This window comes from Natator depressus, chromosome 3 (genome assembly GCF_965152275.1).
Source record: "Natator depressus isolate rNatDep1 chromosome 3, rNatDep2.hap1, whole genome shotgun sequence".
NCBI lineage: Eukaryota > Metazoa > Chordata > Testudines > Cheloniidae > Natator > Natator depressus.
Window position 1 is genome coordinate 149,952,351 of NC_134236.1, and position 22,518 is coordinate 149,974,868.

General features: G+C 56.3%; 1 protein-coding gene across 3 annotated transcripts in view; it reads left to right on the top strand.

Moving 5' to 3' along the window:
- Positions 1 to 22,481, top strand: part of LOC141985184 (uncharacterized) — a 44,359-nt gene extending 21,878 nt beyond the window's left edge. For 2 of the 3 annotated variants that reach the window (XM_074949067.1, XM_074949069.1), the window contains 14 exons: positions 856 to 1,011; positions 2,338 to 2,558; positions 3,526 to 3,703; positions 4,219 to 4,377; positions 5,093 to 5,485; positions 8,345 to 10,207; positions 11,769 to 11,849; positions 12,828 to 12,914; positions 14,128 to 14,219; positions 14,590 to 14,675; positions 18,139 to 18,205; positions 18,684 to 18,856; positions 19,936 to 20,079; positions 21,818 to 22,481. In XM_074949067.1, coding sequence (XP_074805168.1) covers positions 856 to 1,011; positions 2,338 to 2,558; positions 3,526 to 3,703; positions 4,219 to 4,377; positions 5,093 to 5,485; positions 8,345 to 10,207; positions 11,769 to 11,849; positions 12,828 to 12,914; positions 14,128 to 14,219; positions 14,590 to 14,675; positions 18,139 to 18,205; positions 18,684 to 18,856; positions 19,936 to 20,079; positions 21,818 to 22,035 — 3,918 coding nt within the window. In that variant the 3' untranslated portion in view covers positions 22,036 to 22,481. The remainder of the gene's footprint in view (positions 1 to 855; positions 1,012 to 2,337; positions 2,559 to 3,525; positions 3,704 to 4,218; positions 4,378 to 5,092; positions 5,486 to 8,344; positions 10,208 to 11,768; positions 11,850 to 12,827; positions 12,915 to 14,127; positions 14,220 to 14,589; positions 14,676 to 18,138; positions 18,206 to 18,683; positions 18,857 to 19,935; positions 20,080 to 21,817) is intronic. The other variant, XM_074949068.1, reaches the window with a different exon arrangement.
- The last annotated feature ends 37 nt before the right edge of the window (positions 22,482 to 22,518 follow it).

Sequence of the window (22,518 nt, forward strand, 5' to 3'; positions counted from 1 at the left end):
CGGAGCACGGCTGGCTCAGTCAGAGGTGAGGGCAGAACAGTAGAGTCTGACTGAAGGGGGCTCCTATGCATAGTGCCAGCCTGAGAGAGTAGGGTCTAGTACAGGGGTGGCCAACCTGTGGCTCCGGAGCTGCATGCGGCTCTTCAGAAGTTAATATGCGGCTCCTTGCATAGGTACCGACTCCAGGGCTGGAGTTACAGGCGCCAACTTTCCATTGTGCTGGGGGGTGCTCGCTACTCAACCCCCTGCTCTGCCCCAAGCCCTGCCCCCACTCCACCCCTTCCCCCAAGCCTGCCATGCCCTCGCTCTTCCCCCCTCCGCACCAGAGCCTCCGGCACACCAGGTAACAGCTGATTTGGCGGGTGGGAAGCGTGGGAAGGAAGTGGGAGGCACTGATGGGTGGAGCTGACGGTGGGCAGGAGGCGCTGCAGGTTGGAGTGGGGGGAGCTGCTGGGGTATTACTGTGGCTCTTTGGCAATGTACATTGGTAAATTCTGGCTCCTTCTCAGCCTCAGGCTGGCCGCCCCTGGTCTAGTGATTAGAGCAGGGGGCTGGGAGCCAGGGCTCCTGGGTTCTATTCCTGACCCTGGAAGGGGAGTGTGTCCTAGAGGTTAGAGCAGGGGACTGGGAGACAGGACTCCTGGGTCCTATACCTGTCTCTAGGAGTGGAGTCTGTCCTAGTGGTTAGAGCAGGGGGTTGGGAGCCAAGGCTGAGGCAGCTGATGCTAGTGCTGCACAGTTATCCCTATTCTTCTTTTGCGCCCCGCAGCTAGCTAGCACCCGTGTGAGGCCAAGGAGCATCTCTGAAGGGAGCTCAGCTCACATTGGGGTTCACCTCACTTTTCTCTCTCCCAGCTCGCCAGAGTCTTTCCACGCATGGAGGCCGTTCGATGCAGAGCGGAGGCTCTGGCCCGTGATATCGCCCAGGTGGAGAGTGGCTTTGCCACAGTGAAGAGTGAGCTGGACCTGCAGGGGCTGCAGGGGCTGCTGAGCCAGCAGCAGGAGATGGAGGTGAGTCCCAGAGACTGCGCCGCTCTGACTTGCCATGGTAAGTGGAGTCACTGATGGCCTCTACTGGCTTCCTGGGAGCCTTGCAGTGCCCTGGCATGTTGGAGCTAGGGGTTACCAAGGGTGTCAGGAGTAGAGACGAGGTCACCTCAGGGAGACTCTAGCCCTCAGGCCCAAGAGCTATAAGCCCTGGCCTTTTATGGAGGGCTCACTGGAATTTTCCAGCTGACTCTAGGCCTCTCCTGTTAACTCCCCCTGTGGCCAGGCAGGGAGAGGGGAAGGGATTGCGTCAGCCCCTGTGTGCCAAGGTCTGGCTGCCAACAACTCACACATCTTTCCATTCTGCATCCCCATGGAGGGAACTAGCTCCATGCAGAGCAGAGCGGAACTGTCTGCTGGGAAACCTGGATCCCTCTTCACCCTGCTGCTCCCCCATCCCCTGCTCCCCCACCCCCTGCTCCCCACAAATCACAGCTCCCCTTGTGCACCCGCAGCCTGCTCCCCCACCCTCTGCACCCCACAGCCTGCTCCCTTATCTCCTGCTCCCCCACAGAGCACAGCTCCCCTTGTGCCCCGACAGCCTGCACCCCCATCCCCGGCACCCCCATCCCCTGCACCCCACAGAGCACAGCTCCCCCTGCTCCCTCATCCTCTGCTCCCCCATCCCCTGCTCCTCACAGAGCACAGCTCCTCCTGTGCCACCACAGCCTGCTCCCCTGCCCCCCACAAAGCACAGCTCCCCTGGTCTCCCACAACCTGCTCCCCCACCCCCTGCACCCCACAGAGCACAGCTCCCCCTGCTTCCCCATCCCCTGCTCCCCTACCCTCTGCTTCCCCATCCTCTGCTCCCCCACGCCCTGCACCCTGCAGAGCACAGCTCCCCACAGAGCATATCTCCCCCTGCACTCCCATCCCCTGTCGCACAGAAGAGATGATAAAGTAGAGGCTGCTCCCATGGTCAGGGGCTCAGTGCTCTGAGCTGTATGCAGGAGGATCAGGTGTGGGTCCTAACTCTCTACATTGCATTTCCTGCGATGCTGAAGGGATTCAGCCTGGTGGCCTAGTGGCTAATGTCTGCCCCTGTCATGCAGGGGGCCTGGGTTTGGGTCCCATCTCTAGGTGCCAGTGCCTGAGGGAGTCAGCCCAGTGCTTTGCCCTGCCATGTTGATTCCCAACCCTGATCTTTTTCCCCAAGTGGGAGGGGAAGGAAACAACTTGGCAAGCCAAGTAGGCAGGGTTGCCTCGGTCCCCTCCTGTCTTCAGGCAGAGAGGCAGAAACGAGAGGGTCTCTTTTACGTGTCCAGAGTCCTTTTGTCTTATGTCCCCTAGTTCAACATGTCCGAGGTGCTGGAGGGGGACGTGGAGGAGCTGGAGAAGGCAGTCATCCACTTGGAAAAGCTCTGCCCAGCTCGGATGCATGACATGGGCCCAGAGATCCAGGGGATGCTGCAGGCCTGGGAGGAGCTGCAAAAGCTGGTGCTGGAGAACAAGGGCCATGTGCAGCAGGCCGGTCGGCTGCAGCAGTTCTTTGGAGATTACTTAGCCATGATGTAAGTGGCTGCAGCCTGCATGGCGTCTTCCCTTCCAACTGCCTTTGTGATCCAGCCAGCCCTGCCTGTAAAGTTGGGATCCAGGGAGGACAGCCTGAGGGCTGGTGCTCAGCTTGGGGTTCACAAGTGTCTGGCCACGTGTTGCTCTGTGGGGAGCAGACTGGGGAGGTGCAAGGGGAGCTGAAATAGCTCCGTGGGGAAAGTCAGGTGTCCAGAGAAACCCAGGATGTTTGCCACTCTTCTGTCACTCCCCAGGCTTCCCCATCGTCTCCTGGCCCTTGCCTTGCCCTTCCTCCCATATTTTCCCTCAGCCTCCAGCCCTCACATTCTCCCTCTCTCTGCCCCCATGCCTTCCTGGGCTCGCCGCAGAGCCTGATGGTGGCCATCGTCCCCGAAGGCAGCCCGGCTGTAGTCCCGGTGAGAACTATGGGTGACGTCTGTGCTTGGGAAGCCAGAGCGCCACCAGCACAGCTGTAGGGAAATGGCAGCGGGCAGCCTGCGGTTTCAGTCGCACTGAGAGCAATGGGAGGCGATGGCAGAAATTCGCAGGAAAGCTGCAGGAGTCCATGGGAAGCGTTAACAACACACCAAGCACCACAACAGTCGCAGTCGCATCCTGTCAGGTGGCAGCTCTGTTCATGCCTCAGCGGGGGGTGGGGGAACTCCCTGCTGCAGAGACTGAGTTAGAGCACGGCCATTTCCTCTGCTTTCCTTGCCGGCCAAACCCATGGAGCAGGGGGCCAGTCACTGAAGGGACGTTCTCTGAATAGTTTGACCTAGCGGAGAATCAAACCCTGGCATGGAAGATCCGGCTCAGCCTGCAGCCTGGAGGGAGTTCCTCACCTGTGCCCTCCTAGGAAGGGGTGGGGAGAGGGGAGGAGAGCACTGGCTATGGTTCGGTTCGGCAGCTGTATTCCCTCCAGTCGTCCCAGTGGCTCCTTATGGCCCTGTCCCCTTGTCTTCGCAGCTCCTGGACAGAGGACACAAGGGCTCAGATCTTTTCGGAGAGCGTGAGTGCTCATGGGCTCCCAGAGACTCAGTGGGAGGAGCTAGAGAGGAAAATTGAGGGCAAGTTCAAGGAGTTTGAGGAGCTGGCATCCACCGGGCAGACGCTGGTGTCCGAGGAGCACTACCTGAGTGAGACGGTAAGCAGGAGGTGGACTGGGGGATGCTTCATGAGCTCCCCATTGAAAACCCTTGGGGCTCAGCCTCTGGCCTGGTACAGGGCAGATGGAACCTCTGGGTCATCAGAGAGGTGAGTCCTCGGCATAGTGCCCAGCCAAACCATTCGCTTATGGGAGCCCAGTGAGACAGACTTACCAAGAAGCCATTTAGTGCTCAGGGGGAGCCAGCCTCAACCACCCGCCCTGCAAGGGGCAGTCAGACCACCCCGCTGGCTGGGGTGGTTACCCATGTGATGGATACTGAGCACAGACCTGCTGGGGCTCAGCTTCTTTTCCAGACCTGACCCCAAAGGGCCCATTATGAAATCGCTCCTGAAGAAAGCACCACTCCCCAGTCCCCAACGAAAGGTTCTCAGTGTCCTATGCTCCCCATTGGCTTCTCTGTCCCCAATCCCAGGCTGAAGTTGTGTCTGGGGAGTAGAGGAGGGGAGCTGAAGTTCTCACAGGAGCCCTTGGCATCTTTATTCTCCCCGTAGATAAAGGAACGCCTGGAGGAGCTGCAGAGCATGCTGGGATGGGTGCTGGTGCGCTGGCGAGCACAGAAACACCACTGGGATTCTGGGAACAAGAGTGCTGGCAAAAAGGGCCAAGACGGTCCCGTGGACTCTGTGTTGAGTGTGTCCCCCAGCTGCCAGGTGAGTCCGTAGCTGCTGTGGGACAGTCTGCGAGCAGGGATGGGTCAGGCCGCTGTTTGCTCAGCCCAGCTGAGGCGCCTCTCTTGGCACAATCAAAGGCCTCTGCACAAGGCCAGCATGGGACAGGAGCAGATACACAGGCATTGTGTCTACCAGGGCAAAAATCAGGGAGACTCACATAAACCATGGTGGCTGTTTCCGTCTGGAGAATCTCGGGGAAGCCGTACACCACAGGCCGGCTAGCGGTTAAAGCAGAGGACCAGCAGTCAGGGCTCTTGGGTTCTAGCCCTGGAGCTGCTACTCACTTTGCAGCCTTGAGTGACTCCCAGCCCTGCTCTGTGCCTCAGTTTCCCCACCTGCAACACAGGGGTAATGCTCCTGATCCACCTCCCAGAGTGGGGGTGGCAGCTGTGAAGCTGAATTAATTCATGCCTGTAAAGCACTTGGAGATCCGTGCGTCCAGACTGCCTTTGGCATCCAGTGCTGTCATGTACAGAGTGTGAGAGTCCTAGGGCTCCTGTGAGGGAGACCACCAAATCCCACTGCACACCCATAGTACAGAGAGGGGCAGGAGGGGGCACAGCAGAGTGGAATGGGGGGCGGAGGAACCAGGGCAGTGGGGTATGGTGGCACCGGGGAGGGAAAGGAGGTGCACAGGACGGGGGCAGGACATCCCCACAACCCCACCTCTTCATTGTCTTCTATTACTTCCCAGGACCCATGCGCCCAAGCAGCTGTGCCCGGAGCAGATGGCATCCTGGGCCCTAACACTTCTAAAGGGCCTCAGCCCACATTGTGCTCCCTCTCCCCACCACAGCTCCAGAGGCAAGAGAGGGAAGTGGCCTCTCCTTCCGCCCCATCTATCCCAGATGCCCTCCAAGGGCTGGAGCAAAGCTGGGAAGATCCTGGTGACTCCACCCCATTGGAGGTGGAAACCCCCAAGGAGACTTTAGTTCTGGATCCCTCAGAGACCCCAGTGCTGCTGGTGCCGCAGCCTGGGCCCAGCAGCCTGGGCGGGACAGTCAACTTGATCCTGAGTATTGGCAAGAAGGGGGAGAAGAAGCTGCAGCTGGCTGGAGCGATGCCGGGGGAAGAGTCCCTGCACAGGGTAGGTGATGTCACACAGGGGAGACACACGGCTTTGTCAGGGCTGCTAGCTTGTGCTGTGCACAGGAGGCTTGGTGCGAGGGGAGACGGGAGAGACCATGTTTCTTGATAGAGCTGCCTAGGGGAGCTGTGCCCCAGACCAGAGCTTGTCCAACTGCAGGTGAATTCAGGGCTGTGGCTTTGTAGGGCTTGGAAACTGCCAGGTGCACTTGGAAGGGCATGGCAGAGTGGGGGTGTTTCCAGGTGAACCCAGACCCCTGGGGCTGAGGCTGAGCAGCGGAGAGCTCAGGAGATTCTCGGATGAATCAAGAGCGAAGCAGGTGGACCCTCTTGACTAGGGAGCCCCAGCCCCGGTGTCCCTGCCACTTGGGTTGGCAGATACAGCACAAGCTCCCTTGGATTTCAAGCATGGGGCTGGCCTTTAGCACTGTGGCCCCCCTTCTCCCCTCCTCCTCCTCGCTGTAACAGGCCACCCGCTCTCCTCCCTCAATTTTCTTTTTGTGTCTCTCTTTTCCCACACTCAGCTCCCTGGCACTAAACCCTCAGGCTGTAAAACCTTTTGGAAGCGTTGCCAGGGGCTTTTAGGAAACACTTTGGGTAGTTTAAAGCGAAAGAAAAAGCCATCTCGCCAGCCCATGGAAGAGGTAACGTCCCAGGGGCTGCATGCCGGGCACAGTGGCTGCATGGCGTGAGCTTGCCCTATACTAACACACCGTCCCGTCCCCGCGAGTCCCTCTGTGTCCTCTCTCTGACACTGCTCCTGGTCCCCGCTGGCTCCCGGCCGAGAGGCCAGGCTAAGGCTTATCCCCCTGCTAGAAGGGCTGTAGCAGTGGAGGGGGTGAACAGGGAGGGCACCATGCCATCCTGATAACCCCGCCATGAGAAATGGCCTCCCAAGGGCTGCCTGGTGTCACAGGACTCCACAGAATGAGGTCAGTGCACCAGCTGGCCCAGGGGGGCTAGGGAATGGGCTACTGGGCCTCTCACCTTTCGGACACCAGTTGCTGTCTGGCCCTTATTGGTAAGTGGTTTCCATCTGCTGGCTGTTGGGAGGTGAAATGAGTCAGAAGGTCTCAGTCCAGTCACCAGGGGGCAGCTCTCCAAACCCACAATCCAGCTGGTGGTGACAAGTCCTGTTGCCAGCCTGAGCAGAGAGGCCAAGGCCTGAATGTGCCAGGGAGTCCTGGGGCAGACTGGTGGCGGGAGGGTGTGTTGCATGAGCCAGGCCTGTCCTGGGGATACTTAGAGGGCTTCGGGGCTGTGAGGCAGGCACTTTTACCGGTGCTGCTTTCACACAGAATTGTGTTTGTTTAATGCTCCCTATCTTGTGTATTTCTATCCTGAGGGGGTTTCCCAGGAGCTCTTGAAATCAGCAAAAACCCAGCACAGAGAAGCTGAGCAGATCCCAGTGTGCACCATCGCTGGACAGTCACAGGCTTAGGGCAGGTGCTTAGGTGTGAGGCAGGCTTAGGACTCAGTGCTACGTGAGCTGGGCCGGCGCTCGGAAGCAGAGCTGTGACCTGACCAGGGCCCCTACAGGAATAGTTCATTCACTTGAACAGGACAGAGGAATAGGGAGCCAGCCAGAAGACTCAGGGATAGCAGGCAGCATCCAGCCTTGAATTCAGGGAAGTGCTGATCCATTCCCCCCGCCACAGGAGGGCGGAGGTCTTTGCCAGCATCCTCGCCCAGCCTCAGGCTGCGCAGACCTGATAAAGAATCTGCCTGTTCCAGTGGGAAAGGCCAGGAAGATCTGTGAGCATGGAAGAGGGGGAGGTGTTTTAGAGCAGGGCTGCCCAACTTACGGCCCACGGGCTGTACACTGGCCCACCCGAACGTTTCATAAGGCCCATGGCCGGTTTGAACACAATATATTAATGGCTGATTCATTAGCGTTTTGTCATCATGTGTACATCATTTAGTTTACATGTGTGTGTAAATAGACGATACTGTACATAGAAACACGTACGAAACAAGCTGAACTTAAAATATAAATCAATACAGGTGACTTTAAATTTTATTAAAATACGTAGAATGTGTTTGGCCCACAGCAGGTTGTGCGTAGATTTCTGTGGCCCTCCTATGTAATAAGTTTGAGCAGCACTGGCTTGGAGAAAGAAACAGGCACCTTTGCTGAGTGGTGGGGAACGCAGGGACAGAGCAAGTCCCAACTGCTCAGAGTCCTCCCACTTGGCACAAACAGGAGGGAGCGAAATCCCAGCATCAGGGCACCAGCAGTGACTGAGTCTCCTTTGCTAGATGGGCTCCAGCCGGCAAAGGGTACAGGGAGGGGATCGGTGCTATTTGAACGATTTAGCCAGCCTCTGCTATACTGGGGCAGCCAGAGGGCCTGTGGGGTTTTGCAACTGCTAGCCTCTGTAATATGAAGGGGCAGCCTAGTGCACTACATCTCCCAGCATGCCAAGCCACTGAGTGCCCTGGAAGCATTGCATGCTGGGATCTGTAGTCCCAGGCACATCACAGGTGTTGGGGGCACAATTAGGAGCAGCCCAACTGGTGAGTTGGCCAGTGCAGCCCCCATTCAGGCAGCACTGGGTTAGCCCCACACTAGAAAAGGACTGTGGGAGCTGGTCCCCAGCAATGAAGCCAAGTGACTGTAACATCCTGGAATGCATCTTGGGTTGCCTGACCCCGCTGGCCACTGTGTGACGAGAATGAGGCTTACTGTGATGTGTGACTGACAGCTGGGCAGGAGGAGCCATGTGCCAGTGCATGCCATTAAGGACCCAGCCCGTGAGCGGGTCCAGGGCCATGCCCACCCAGGCAGGTTTGGGCACTAGTGACTTGGAGCAGTTGGACGGGTGAGTCTCACGTCTTTCCCCACCCTTGTGTTTCCCAGGTGAGCACCTACTTGCATGTGAAGGAGAAAGAGGGGGATCGAGACGCCACCTGCAGGAGCTCGACCATGCCACGGCTAGCCAAGCGAGCGCCCACCATAGCACATGTTTCCCTGGTCCCAAGCCCTGGGCCTGAGGTCGCCTTCCACACCCTGCCTAAGATCAGCTCCAGCTCCCTCCTCAGCAGCCTGAAGAGAAAGGGTCAGGCAAAGGCAGAGGATGCTCAGCTGCTCACATTGCAGGGCATCGTGGGAGCAGGTCCCAGCAGGCTACAGCCTTTGCTTGAGGAGAAGCACAATCCCAGCAACACTTGGCCTCCCAAGTGCAGCAGCGGGAAGAAGTTGGCAGGGAGACCTCCAAACCCCAGGCTTGGGCAGCTGCTGGACCTTGTGAAGAACCCGCTGGGGACAGCCATTGAGGCAGAATGTGGCATTGTCAGCGCGGCATCTAGTGGCCCCAAAGCTGAATTCCTGAGCCAAGCCTGGGGGCCCAGTAGTTCCCAGCTGGCGGTGGTGAAGAGTGCTTGCCGGCACCTTTCCCTGGGGTCCGTATTGAGCTTGGAGCTGCCCAAGGACCTTGGTCTCCTTGGTAACGTCCAGGACGCCATTAAAGTAGCACAGAAGGAGGTGCCAGGAGGGGAGGAGGTGAGGCAGGATGGTGGGGCAATTCCATGGGACACCGGTGAGGCAGAGAGGGAGGCGAATGGGGCCAGCCTGCAGAAGGAGACACTGAACCAGCCAGTGGCCACATGCCAAAGGCCCAGAGGGCCAAGGGATGCTTTCAGGAAGGCTCCTAAGAGGGAGGGAGGCACCTGGTTCGAAGAGGTGAGTTTCAACCCGAGCTACCGCAGGCCAAAGGCGCAGGGCATTGGTGCCACCCCCTGTAGGGAGGAGCAGTGGACTCCCAGGAGCCAGGGCAGTGGCAGTGATGATTTCCTGGACTTCAGACTGAACCGGCTCTCCCGCATCAGCGTGCTGCATGAGCAGATTGGGCGCGAGTGGGACAAGCTGGCGGCCACACTGGGCACGTCCAGCAGCGCGAAGGCCGAGAAGCCAGCAGGCTGCAAACCCAGACTCGAAGAAGCATCTAAGGTGGAGCTCAGGCCTTCTCCCACTAAGCACACGAGTAGTGCCGGAGGGGACCCCAGCACAGCCAAACCAGAGCATCCCGCAGTGAATGGCAAGCTAAAGGAAGATCCCCCAGAGCATCGGCTAGAGCCTGCCCCCTTCCAGGAGGCCTTGGAGGAAAGCCTGATGGCACGCTCTGGAAGGTGTGCAAACCTACCGACCCTGCTGTCTGTGTCTGAATGCCAGCTCGATGCCCAGCCACGTGGCCTCGTGTCGGCAGGGTTAGACCGCCAGGGCCTGGCTCCAGATGGAAGGGCGGCCGGATCAGGGCTGTCCAAAGGGGCAAAGCTCCCAGGCTCAGCCGAGGTTTGCCACCCCGACCACGAGCTGTTTGAAGAGGAGGAGGAGGAGCTCCAGGCCATCTGGAGGAACGTGGAGGGACGCAACAAGCAGAGCCCCTGTGCGGACACTGATGCCCACCCCATGTCGGGGAACAAGGCAGACAAGGCACAGAGCCCAGAGGTTTCCCGTGGGAGACTGATCTTAACATCAGCGAATAATGTGCTGGTAGCCAAGTTCACCCTTCCCAACTCCACCCAGCTCCTTCAGAGCCCAGATGGGGAAAGAGAAACCAGTGATGGGCACGGTAGTGAGGGCAGCCCACGCGGGTTCTGGGCATCCTTCCCCTGTCAAGACGAGCCCTGTGGGGCAAAGGAGGCTGCATCCATGGGATCAGTGGAGGGCAGCTGCCCACAGAACCAGCAGAAGCATCAGGAAGAGGACAGAGACGTTGGCAAGGTTAGTGGGCTCTGTGTACTGTTTCTTAGGGGCTGGGGGAGACCTGCCAGAAGCTGTACTGTCCCCTTCGCACACTCTCAGGCACTGCAGTGATCGGTCCAGATTACTAGATATTCCCTGCTTTATACCAGGCCTCTGAGCCACGGTTCCCCTGGCTAACCTGCTCCTGCACTGGCCACAAAGGGTCACTCATGAGCAGCACGTGGGGCTTAGCTGGCTGTCCGAACACCATCTCCAACCTGTGCCAAGGCTCAAACCCAAACCTCACCCACAGCAATCAGCAGGGTCAAACCCAAGTGTTTCATCACCAAAATCACCTCCTCCTGCCACTTGAGTTGAAGCAGTAATTCTGCTAGCTGGGAGTCAGGAGCAGGCTAAGCTAGGTGCAGAGACTGGCCACTAGAGGGAGATGTGATCCCATGCTCTAACCCAATGGCTCTCAACCTTTCCAGACTACTGGACCCCTTTTCAGGAGTCTGATTTGTTTTGCGTACCTCCAAGTTTCATCTCACTTAAAAACTACTTGCTTACAGAATCAGACATAAAAATACAAAAGTGCCCCAGCACATGATTACTTAAAGATGGCTTACTTTCTCATTTTTACCGTATCATCATAAAATAAATCGATTGGAATATAAATATTGTATTTATATTTCAGTGTATAGTATATGGAACAGTATAAACAAGTCATTGTATGAAATTTTAGTTTGTACTGACTTCGCTGGTGCTTTTTATGTAGCCTGTTGTAAAACTAGGCAAATATCTAGATGAGTACCCCTGGTTGAGAACCATTGCTCTAAACAGAAGATCACAGATGGATTGGGCATGTGCAATGCACGTCTGCTCTGCACATGTGCTTACTGCAGGCGTGTGCACAGTGTGAGGATATGGCGAGGCAGATACTTGCTGGAACCTACTGCCTTTGAGCCTGTATGCAAGGGCGCAGTCTTGCCCTGTAATGACTCGATGCACCAGAAGGATGAAAGGTCTGTGAGTGCCAGCCATGGGAGTTCTCCTGTAGCAAGTGAACGAGGACTGTGTTTTGGAACTGAAGGGCTGGGTTCTAGTCCTGGTGATTTCTGAAGCAAGGTGGATTTATAACCCTGTCAGGACAGATTATGTATGCACGGGGCTTACCGCGAATCTAGGCCAATGTGAGGAAGACGGTCTCTGTGCTGTGGTTCCCTGCTCTGCAATTCACTGCTGTCTTCTGGTCCCAGAGGCCATGGATGGGGCTGGGAAGAACCATGTAGCTAATGGGTCAGGGATACAGGATCCCAAGAAGGTCTCATTGCACAGTACAGCACCCCTGAATCTGCGCAGCATTGAGCCTTCCCACTAGGTCTAGAAGGGCAGCATATGTCTCCATCAGGACACACATGGCCCCATTATAATCCCTCTGACAGAGACTTTGACCCCAAATGACCCATTTACCATTGCAGGCTTCAAGTTATGGTCCTGGCTGGCTGTGGGACCCCCTGGATTGCTGGCTGCTGGGGACTGCACTCCCAACAGCCCAGTGGTGCTGGGGCTGCTTTGCTCATTGCCTGTCTCCTTGCAGACACCCCCCAGTAAAATGGAGTTTCAGATGATGGAAGGGACTCTGGAAAGGAAACACGTGTTGCAGACAGGAGGCAGAAAGGTACAGTAGAAGCTGCCCAGCCTTTTCTGTGGGCCCTGGGCTGCATTTTCCTTCTTTAACTTTATCAGTCTCTAATCACACACACAGTATGTTAGATACACTGCCAGAAGCGGGGCCTGTTAAGCTCCTAAGTGCATAGCTAGACACGCAAGTCAGTGGCCTGGTTCTCAAAGGTGCTGTCACCCAGCAACGTCCATTGTCTTCACTGTGAGGTGTGGGGTGCACGACACGTCTGGCTGTGCACGTAGGTACCTAACGGGAGGCCCCCATTGTTGAAAATCTTGGCTCCTGTTTTGAAGGTAAAATGGATAAAACCCCCAAAGGGGAAATTCTGCCCATCTAAACAGCTCCTTGAGCATTTCTCCAGCTGTTCCCAAATCATGGAGCTGGTGATTTGATCTCCCAAGCTGTCCAGAGCACTTCTCGCCAGTCGTATTTACCTTCTTTCTAAGCAGGGGAAGCCGGTGCTTAATCAGGACTGCAGTTCTGTAACACTTCGGTGCATGGCTTTGAGTGTAGGATCTAAGCAGTTACTGAGCTGTTATTAAACATTCCCTAAACGCTGGAAGTTGACCCTGGTCAGCATCCGCAGCATGGAGCTAGTGATATTCCTCAGGATACCAGTCATTTATAGTAGCTTCTAAGATTGTACGACCCCTATCAGGCCCTGCCAAGCGATGGTATCACGTTGGAGTCAATCTGCAACATGCCCGGTGACATGCCACAAACAGAGAGGAATTAGTGCTTGGACATCGAGGGCCAGATCTTCAGTTCCTGTAAATGGGTGCAGCTCCGTTGAAGTCAATGGGCTGGATCCTCAGCTGGTGTAAATCAGCGCAGTTCCATTGAAGTCAGCAAAGCTCCACGTTGATTTACGTCAGCTGCCTGGCACTCTCCCCGGAGCAAGGGTAGAGATGCAGTGCTGATTGGGCTAGGCCTTGCCCGCTTCACCTTTGGCCTCTGCTTCTGATCTGTTAGGCAACCTGTCGCACCTGGAACCTCTTCCATGCGGTGCTGATGAGGCAGACACTGTGCTTCTACCAGGACAGGAAGGACACTCTCAAGGTACGGTGTGCAGTTGGGCCTCTCCCAGGGAGAGGCGGGGCGGGGATGTGAGACTGACCGTGAGGATAGAGCAGTGTCCACTGGTGAGAGCAGGAAGAATGGCGGCCAGGACTCCTGGGTTCTGTTCTTGGCTCTAGGTGGGGGAAGGGAAATGCCAGTGGGAGTGGCAGTGGTTGAAGAAGGGGTTCGCCACTTATTTACTGCGTGACCTTGAGCAAGTTCCTTCTTTATGCCTCAGTTTCCCCCTCAGATTGCAGACCAGCACTGGAATAGCTGACAGTGGTAGTACAGTTTCATTAATGAATGCATGCAAGTGCTTTGAGGAGCAAATCATTATCAGTGGCAGGGGGCTGCAGATCACAGGGCTGCGACAGCTGGGGGAATGAACCCCTCACCTCCCAGCCACCACATGCGGCTGAGGTTTAGGGTGGTGGGGCTGGCAAGGTGAGCAGGGGGAGCAAGGATCTCTAGGAAGATGGCTGGAGCTGAGAGGAGGACCATGGTCTCTTGCTCTCCAGCCTGTCTCTTAGTGTCTGGGCCTTTGGCTAGGGGGAGCCCTGTTGTGTTTGAAGGGGCAGGACAAGTCCCCCACCCATGCAGGCATCCCCACTACCTCAGGATCCTCTGCTGCTGCCAGCCTCTTTCAGGCCATTAGGGGGTTGGTGCTTGGGGTGCTCCTCCTAAGTGCTGGGTCTCTGTGAGCCGGGGAGGTGGCCTTGGTTTCCCAGTCTCTGGGTGATACTGGCACTGCATCCAGGGGGAGGGGATACAAGCACAAAGCATTCTCTTAGCTGATTATGCCGGAGACCCACTGAATGGCACACACAGGGGTTCACTCACCTTTCACACCTACTTGGCGCTGCCAGCTGCCCCCATCCCCTGTCTCCAGCTCTCTGCCCCTCACAGTGTCATGCACCTACAGGGCACAGCTGCCCCCCTTGATGCCCACAGTCTCTTGACCATAGAACGTTGCTGCTCACCAGCCTTGCCTTTCATGAACACACCCCCATACACCCCCATTCTGCTGGCTGGGAACAGCTTTGTCCTGATTGTTAGCCCTTGTGACAGATCCTAGGTGTGGTGGGGACCATGGAGCAGAATGGACACTAGTTAGTTGTGAGTCACAGGCATGAGGGAATCCTGCTAGCACAGGGAAAAGACACTCCAAGCCTCAGAGGCCTCACTGTCTTCTTTGCTGTCCCTTGTGCTGCAGAGCTCCGTGGTGGCCCTGCCCCTGAACCTCTCGGGAGCACAGTGCACCCGGGAAACAGAGTACACCAAAAAGACCAACTGCTTCAGGCTACAGTGAGTAACCCCAACCAGTCAATTCCATAGAGCTTCAGGAAGGGTGAGCGGTCCCATAAGTACAGTGCCTCCTGCTGGCCTCCTCATAGTGCTGTGATGAATGCCCTTAATTGACCACATGCATAGCCAGCTAATGATAAGCAGTCAGCTCCGATGAAATGCCAGCCCCTGAGCATTGGGGACCAGGCCCTAATCACTGAGGCATGGTTCCTTTGCCCTGGGGCCTGTAGCCCAGGGGGAGTGAATATGGGGTTCTAGTGTAATTCCATCCTCTATCCCTTTGGCTCCTAGGCTGGTGGGGTTGGGGAGGGGTGGGGTAGGAATTTGCACCTCATATCATCGTTTTGCTGACTTGCTCTTTTCCTCCCAGGCTGCGGGACAGCTCTGAGTACCTCTTGAAAGCTCCATCCCAGCTGCTCATGAACCAGTGGGTCTCCAAACTGCAGCAGAATTCAGGTGAGGAACACTCCAGCCACTGGCAGAGCAGGATGCAATGCAGGGTGGAGCAGTGAGGGGCACTGGCAGAGCTGTGTGTGGGGAGCCCAGGGCTGGGATAGCAGGGGGGCTGCAGGTCAGGGGTGTGGGACACTGGCAGAGCTGTGTGAGGGGAGCCCAGGGCTGGGATAGCAGGGGGGGCTTCAGGTTGGGAGTGAGGGGCACTGGCAGAGCTGCGTGTGGGGAGCCCAGGGCTGGGATAGCAGAGGGATGGGATGGCGTTGGATGAACTGTGCAGGAAGCTTCATTCTGTGCTTTCATTGCTTTGCTCTCACCACAAGCGATAGTCCTTCCTGAACTTTCTGGTGCAGGAGGAGTCAGAGGTCTACATTTCTCCCCTTCTCCTAAGTTTCAGGGCAAGGCTTGATTTGTGACCTCACATGCTCCAGTGTAAATCAGGAGTGACTCCACTGATGGCAGCTGAGTCCCCCTACATAAAACTGGTGAGATCCCATGAGGTTGAGGTACTCCTATGGGCATGACCATTAAACAAGGTCTGTGCTCAGGCAGGTGGCTCAGGCACTGTGACGAAATCCCAGCCAGGTGTGAGAGAGAATCATTGAGACTCCAGGGCATGAGGCTAAGAAGAGCCAGACCCTGCCGTGGGCCAGCATGAGTCCCTGGACCTGTCCCATACTGCTCTGCTCTACAGGGCACCTGGGGATTTGAAGCACATTTCCTCCCCCTATTGCTGGAGATTTCCAAGTGAGAGCATGATCCCCCCAAGGCCCAAACTCACCTTTGAATAAATTTCGGGGGGTAGCTGAGGGTGAGAGCAGGAGGGGATGTCACGGAATCCCCGGGCGATGCTCTGGAGCTGCTCCCTACGAAGCCAGGCAGGACTCTGGTGAAATCTCCTCTCTGTGAGCAGACTGTCTTCAGGGCAAGAAGCTCACACGGCTTCCACCTTCCTGGGTCTGACCTCAGAGTATTCAGCATCCTCTGCCCCTCCGTGCGCTTCCCACAGCGAGTCCGGGCAGGCGGGGCTTCTGAGGAAGCCAGAGGGTCCTGCACCCCAACTCCGCAGTAGGACGTGACTCTCAGCCAGCCAGTAAAACAGAAGGTTTATTAGATGACAGGAACATGGTCTAAAACAGAGCTTGTAGGTACAGAGAACAGGACCCCTCAGCCGGGTCCATTTTAGGGGGCAGTGAGCCAGACAACCAAGTCTGCACTTCACTCATCTTCCCCAGCTAGCCCTCAACTGACTCATCTTCCAGCCCCTCCTTCTCTGGGCTTTGTCCCTTTCCCAGGCCAGGAGGTCACCTGATTCCTTTGTTCTCCAACCCTTTAGCTCTCACCTTGCAGGGGGGAAGGGCCACGCCATCAGTTGCGAGGAAACAGGGTGTTGGTCATTCTCTGTGTCCAGACCCCTGCACACACCTGCCCTCTAGGGCTCTGCAACGATCATACACCCTTATCCCACCACCTAGATACTTAAGAACTGCATAGGGGAAACTGAGGCACCCCCACAATATTCAGAGAAAACATTAACAGTCCCACTTCGTTACAGGGGAACTTCCCAGATTCCTTGGAGCCATAGGCTCCAACTTCAGGTGCTGCTCTCTATGCAGTGAGAGTCCCATGCAGGTTACTGTATCTGAATCTCTCAGACCAGGCCTTAGAGCCTACACTCCCTTCTGCTCTGCAGGGACACTCAGAATTCCTGGGCACACTGGATTTTGCCCATGTGCTCGCCAAATTTTCTCTTTGCTGCCTCTCCCTGTGGTGGAGTGGTTTGTGTGCCTGGTTCTGCCCTTCACCTGAGAGGTGGCTGCATTTCCACGGTGCTGAGTGTCTGGAGTTTGGGCATCTTGCTGGGCTCCTGGGGAAGAGAGGAGTTATGTAAACAGCCAAACATTATTGTCCTGGTGCCTGAGCTGTGGAGAAGGGTTTGGGCTAGTTAGTTTGCGGACACTGAGCCAGGACCCGCTTCCCTAGTTCATTTTCATTCTAGTGCCCCTTCATGTTGTGAACATGGACAGAAAAATAGCATCAAAATGCCCCCATGTGCAGCAGGGAAGGGCTCTGTGTGGGAATGTGCTGTAAGGCTGTGTGATTTCTAAAGCACACCGAAGTGTTGTGCATGAATTGCTCTGTGTAGACTCTGCTGGTGTACAGCAAAGGTTTCCGAGTGGGCTTTAATGTAGTACTGTTTCAAACAACACTGTGTTAAAGCACACCAGCAGGGTCTACGTGAACCAATTAATGTGCAAGATGTCAGCATGCTTTCGAAATCATAACCCCATAGAGTGCATTACTACCCCTTGTAGACAAGCCCTTTGTACATGCAGCTGGGTTGCTCCTCACACCCAGACCTGTCAGACCCACCACACACCGATTACTGTCCCTCTGTGAGAAAACATGCTTGGGGTCTGTAGCCTATGTTATGTACAAATTAGACTTTGGCTTAAAGTTAGCCGAAGTGTAGAGGAGTCTGGGAAATGGAGGTTGTTAGTGTGAGGAAGTTAGAGATAAGTTGGAGACAGTAAGAATATTGCAGTTAGCAAGGACATAAGCTGGGTTATGGTGCCATTAGGTTTTGGTTATAACTGCTTCAAGCAGGGTTTTTAATGAATAATTGAGAATTGTGAATGTTTTTTTTTCCCAATTCTGTCTGTATTGATCGTATGGGAAGGATGTTGGGTCAGATGTTCATTTAAATAATGTGTAATGTAAAGAGCCAATAAGGGGGAGGAGGAAATATAATTATGGTAAGGGGCAGTTTAATGTTAGGTAGTATGATAACAGATGATAAAAGGAGTTGTTTTGTTAATTTGGGAGGAGCTCCAATTAACGTCCAAAGGGTCCTGTTAGGTTCCAGGATTATCAGTTTGGACGTCACTCTGTCGTCAGTGGTCCATTCACTCGTTGATACACTATTTCATCTTTGTGTGCAAGTAGAATTGTGGTACTGTGTAAATAGTAATCACATCCCTGTTTGCTTAGCGACGCATTTTGCTTTTGAATAAAGTTTAGTTTCATCGTTCTAAGTGTCTCCTAGTGGTCCTCTACTAAATACGTTTTCTGTAACCGACCTAAAGGCTCAAAAACTAAGTTGGGTTTTATTGCACCCTTATCTTTAATAACTCTATATTAACTGGAAACATTTCAATATAAGGTGACAGCTTGCAGACAGGCACTGCCCTCACCCATCCCAGGTGCCAGGCTGTCTGGGGCTGCCCAAGGCAGCCTCCGTAACCCATTCCCCTAGATGGGAACCTCTGCTGTTGACCTGACACTGAGCACAGAAAGGCAAACCCTGAGCCATGCCGAGCACCTGTGACTCTCAGCACCTCTCTGGCCTTGGCCCCAGGTGGTTCAGCCCAGTATGGCGTGAGATAGGCCCTACCATCTGTGGATTTCAGGTCTCTCGTTGCTGGCTCTTTTCCACATTATCAATAGATATTTTCTTTGCCCACAGGTTTCCCTGAAGTGGATTATTTCCAGGCAGTCACGCAGCCTGCTGAAGGGACCAGTTCTGCTATGGGGTGAGTGCTGGGAAGCCCCGTCCAATTAGTGAGCAGATGGTGGCTAACGCTTGGCATTCAGAGCCACTCATTCCAGGGCTCTGCAGCGTAGCAGAAGGGGACTGTGCTGACCCAATGAATTAGCTGCACTGACCAGGCCAAATCTCCTTCCATTACCTACCTATGTTTCTAACCTCTCCATGTCCCTTTGGATATTGCCCCATCTTCACTGGGGTTTGCAGCTCTTCCCAGTTTAGTATCACCTCCCAACCCCATTAGCATGCTGTGTTACCCAGCTTCCTTGGCCTTGAAGAAGCTTCAGGTGAGCCAGGCTGAGGCCTGCATTAGATGCCTCCCCTACTCAGAGCTCCCGGGTAGGGGTCCTGCCCACGCTGGTTTGAATTGTCTGTGGGTCAGATTGCCTGAGGTGAGCAGGCCCTCTTTGCAGGTGAGACCAGCTCTGTAAATCTGTCTCTCTGCCACTCCCTTTCGTACACAGACCCAGCAAGATCTCTGGGCCCGGAAGCTCCAGCTCTTCCCACCTCCTGGGACATCATCAGCCTGTTACAGCCAAGAACCAAGAGATCACATTGCTGCCCAGGTCCAGTGCCAGGCTGCAGCTGCCTTATGGGACACAGGAGGACCCACTGGATTCAGCAGCCTCACAAGCAGGTGGGTGGGTGTGGTGACTTCCCAGCGCCCCAGCCTGTTGGGGCCTCTCCTCAGGTGCCCAGCTCAGTGTCCCTTGCTCCCTGTAGCAGAGCAGTGCTCCTCACACTACTCCGCTCACATCTGGTTAGGTGGCTCCATAATAACCCCGCCCGAGCTGCAGGTTCCAGCATCGTGTCCTGAATCCTTCCGCCAGCAGGGCCTTCCTGCACGGTCTCAGGGCTGGTACGAAGCGCATACGAGTGACATCAGCCCTTGTGTGGTGGGAAGGAACCAAGCTGAGTGGGAGACACTAATGCCCTTGGAATCCTCCCTCCAGCTGGAGAGGCACCATGGACTCCCCCACGCTGGAGTTTGGGCAGGACACCTGGGTTAACCTCCCCGCACCTCACCCCCATCCCACCTCCTGTGCAGAGTGCCCTGGCCAAGCCACCTCATCTGTGCTGTGGGCACTGAGGACAGAGGAGAGAGCACCCCCTGCTGAGTTACACACAACACCTCCCTGCAGCACAGCCCCCTTCAGAGCATTGGGCTCAGTACTGATCCTCTCCCTGCAGCACAGCACAGCACCCCCTATCTTTGTGCTGGGTCACTGCTACTCAAGAGGAGAGAGCGCCCCCTACTGAGTCCCCTCCCTCCCTCCTTGCAACACCCTGATTTTAACGTGGGTCTCTCCGCCAAGTGCCAGGCCTCACCCTGTCTGTTGAGCTGGTGATTTTGTGATGAGGACGCTTGTCCCACCAGTGGCTGGAGCGAAACCCACCAGCTCCCCTTGCACAATCCAGCCATGGAATGAGGCTGGGTCACTACTGATTTCCAGAGGCAAAAGGTCCCATCTTCTGCTCCCATCACCATCCTGGGTTTGGTAGGCTAATCCTCCCCTGCAGGCTGTCCCCAGGCTCTTTGGGGCTGGCGCAGTGGCATCCTGTTGTCACCTTGCATTTTACCAGGCTGCACCAGGGTAACCACAGCACCATTGTAACATGCTGAGTTTGAGCTAGAGCAATCTGCGCTTAGAAGCCCTTCTCTGTCTGTCTGACATATATAAGCTCCTTTCCTTGTGTTTCCCCTTTCTGCATTAGGAGATAATCACAGAGCCGTCAGCCACACGACAGGGCAGAGGCAGTGGTTGCCTGCTGGGTCTCCAAAGTCCCAGGATAACAGCTACCAGGAGGAGGAGGATGCGCTGGTGACACACAAGAGGAGGTCCCACTCATTCACCTCAGGTATGCAGCACAGGGAGACTGGGTTAGTGGCAGGAGCAGGGGACTGAGAGCCCATGGGCTGAAGCTCTGTTCCTGGCTCTGGCCCTTTGTCCAGAGAGGAAACTGCACCTCAGTCTCCCCCTCTGTAACCCTGACCCCCGCTTCCAGTGGAGCTGTGCTTGTAAAGAACTTGGAGATCCTGGCATAAATGGTGGTAGAGAATGGTGGTGATTGACGGGCCTTAGCAGGCTTCTGGCTTCTTATTGGCTGGCTGTGGCAGGCTGCTACATATAAGTGGTTTGCTAGTCAGAGGTGGTGGGAAGGGGGCTGAGATCCAAGTTTCTTTGTGCTCCCATCACAGAGCCGATCTGCAAGGGTTGGGGTTGTGAGTCATGCTTGGTTGAACCCACTTGGGGATGAGGATGGGGATGGAGAGTGTATCAGTTATATGCAGGTTTTAGAAGAGCCATTCAAGCTGTAAAGAGGATGAGCTTCCCAGGTTGGCCTCTGTCTGGACTTGTGGGACTAAGCCAGGGGCAGGCAAACTTTTTGGCCTGAGGGCCACATCTGGTTTCCTAAATTGTATGGAGGGCTGGTTAGGGGAGGCTGTGCCTCCTCAAACAGCCAGGCGTGGCCCGACCCCCCCCCCCCCGCCCCCGCTTCTCACACCCTCACAGTCCCCCCGGGACTCCTGCCCCATCCACCCCTCCCTGTCCCCTGCCCGCCCCCGGAACTCCTGCCCCTGACTGCCCCCCGCCACCCCATCCAAGCCCCCCTCGCCTTCCTGACTGCCACCCAGGACCCATGCCCCCATTCAACCCCCCTGTTCACCGTCCTCTGACCGCCCCGCCCCCATCCACACCCCTGCCCCCTGACCACCCCCCCCGAACTCCCCTGCCCTCTATCCAACCCCCCCTGCTCCTTGCCCCCTTACCGCGCTGCCTGGAGCACCAGAGGCTGGCGGCGCTACAGCCGTGCCGCCCAGAGCACCAGGACAGGCAGCCGCCCCACCGCGCAGCACAGAGCCCCGGGTTAGGCCGTGGCTCTGCAGCTGTGCTGTCCGGCAAGAGCTCGCAGGCCCACTGCCCAGGGGCTGCGCAGTGAGCTGAGGCTGCAGGGGAGGGGGAACAGCAGGGGAGGGGCTGGGGACTAGCCTCCCGGGCCAGGAGCTCAGGGGCCAGGCAGGAGGGTCCCGTGGGCCAGATGTGGCCCGCAGGCCATAGTTTGCCCACCTCTGGACTAAGCACAGCTTCACTGGCTTTCAGCTGAACCGCAGACTTTCCCCCCCACCCCTAACGTGTCCTTTCCCCAGGAAGTTCAGGCTTTCCTTTTCAAGGTCTGAATTTCATTGCCAAAGGCCACCATGTGATGGCACCAACACCCTTCTCCTCACAGCGACACATCTGCAATAGAGATGGGTCTCTTCTCTGGGTACCTGGGGAGGTTACTCCCAAAATAAAGTGAATAGGAAGTCCCTGTATTTGTATCCCATTCCCCAATGCCCCTTATCCAGACAGTCCCCCATATATGGGACCAGATTGGAGCTGGGGCCCTGCTAGTCAAAGCTCTCGTACTTCCTGAGAGGGAATTGGGTTATGACACCCCCCGCCCGGCAAGCCAGACCATCCCTCTGACCAGGGGCCATACAGGAGCTGGGGCCTGGTGGGGAAAGGCCCCATATCCCAGGGCCCCTGATAGTTCAGTGGTGGTGGTGTTTCCATGGGAAGCTGCAGCCTGCCCAATGCTCCATCTCTTTCAGCCACTTACCAGAAGATCACGCCGGTGTCGGTGCCCAAGGAGCCCCTGGAGGCTGGGAACAGCTACTCCATCACGCTGTACATTGGGGAGCAGGCGGTGGCCATGCCCAGGGCTCGCTGTCACTCCTTTGTGGCCAGGCCTGGGAGCCCACGGGAAGGCGCCCTCTCTCGCCACAAGAACAAATCCGTCTTTAAGAAGTTCTTTGGGAAGAAAGAATGAGCCGATTGGATGGGGGGGATGCAGGTTGCAAGAGGGCTTGAGACTGCCGTTGCTTCCTCCACGCAAGCCTGTTAGCTCCCACTCGTGTGCCATCCTAGCAGGACCTCTCCGCCCAGCACCTGTCCACAGGGCTCCCTCTCTCCCCAGGGCTGATGGGAGTACTGCGGGGGAGAGAGACTGCTGTGCAGGGCCATGCCAGCCCAGGGGCTGCCCCTCACCCACCCACCCCTAAAGGAAGCAGATGCCAGGGGCCAGGCTGCTCTGGCAGACAAGGAGCAGAAGGGGAGTGCATTGCTGTATCTATCAGAGCCCTCTCGCTGAGCTTGCAGGGCCTGGTCTCTGTGTGCCAGTGGAGCTGATGGAGCCCTGTGGCGGGGAGGGGTGTCGGGCAGCTGGTTCCCCAGACACCCCGGGGCACATGCTGTCCAGGGCAGGGAAAAGGGATTATTGTTATTAAAACCAAACAAACCAAACTATCTTGCT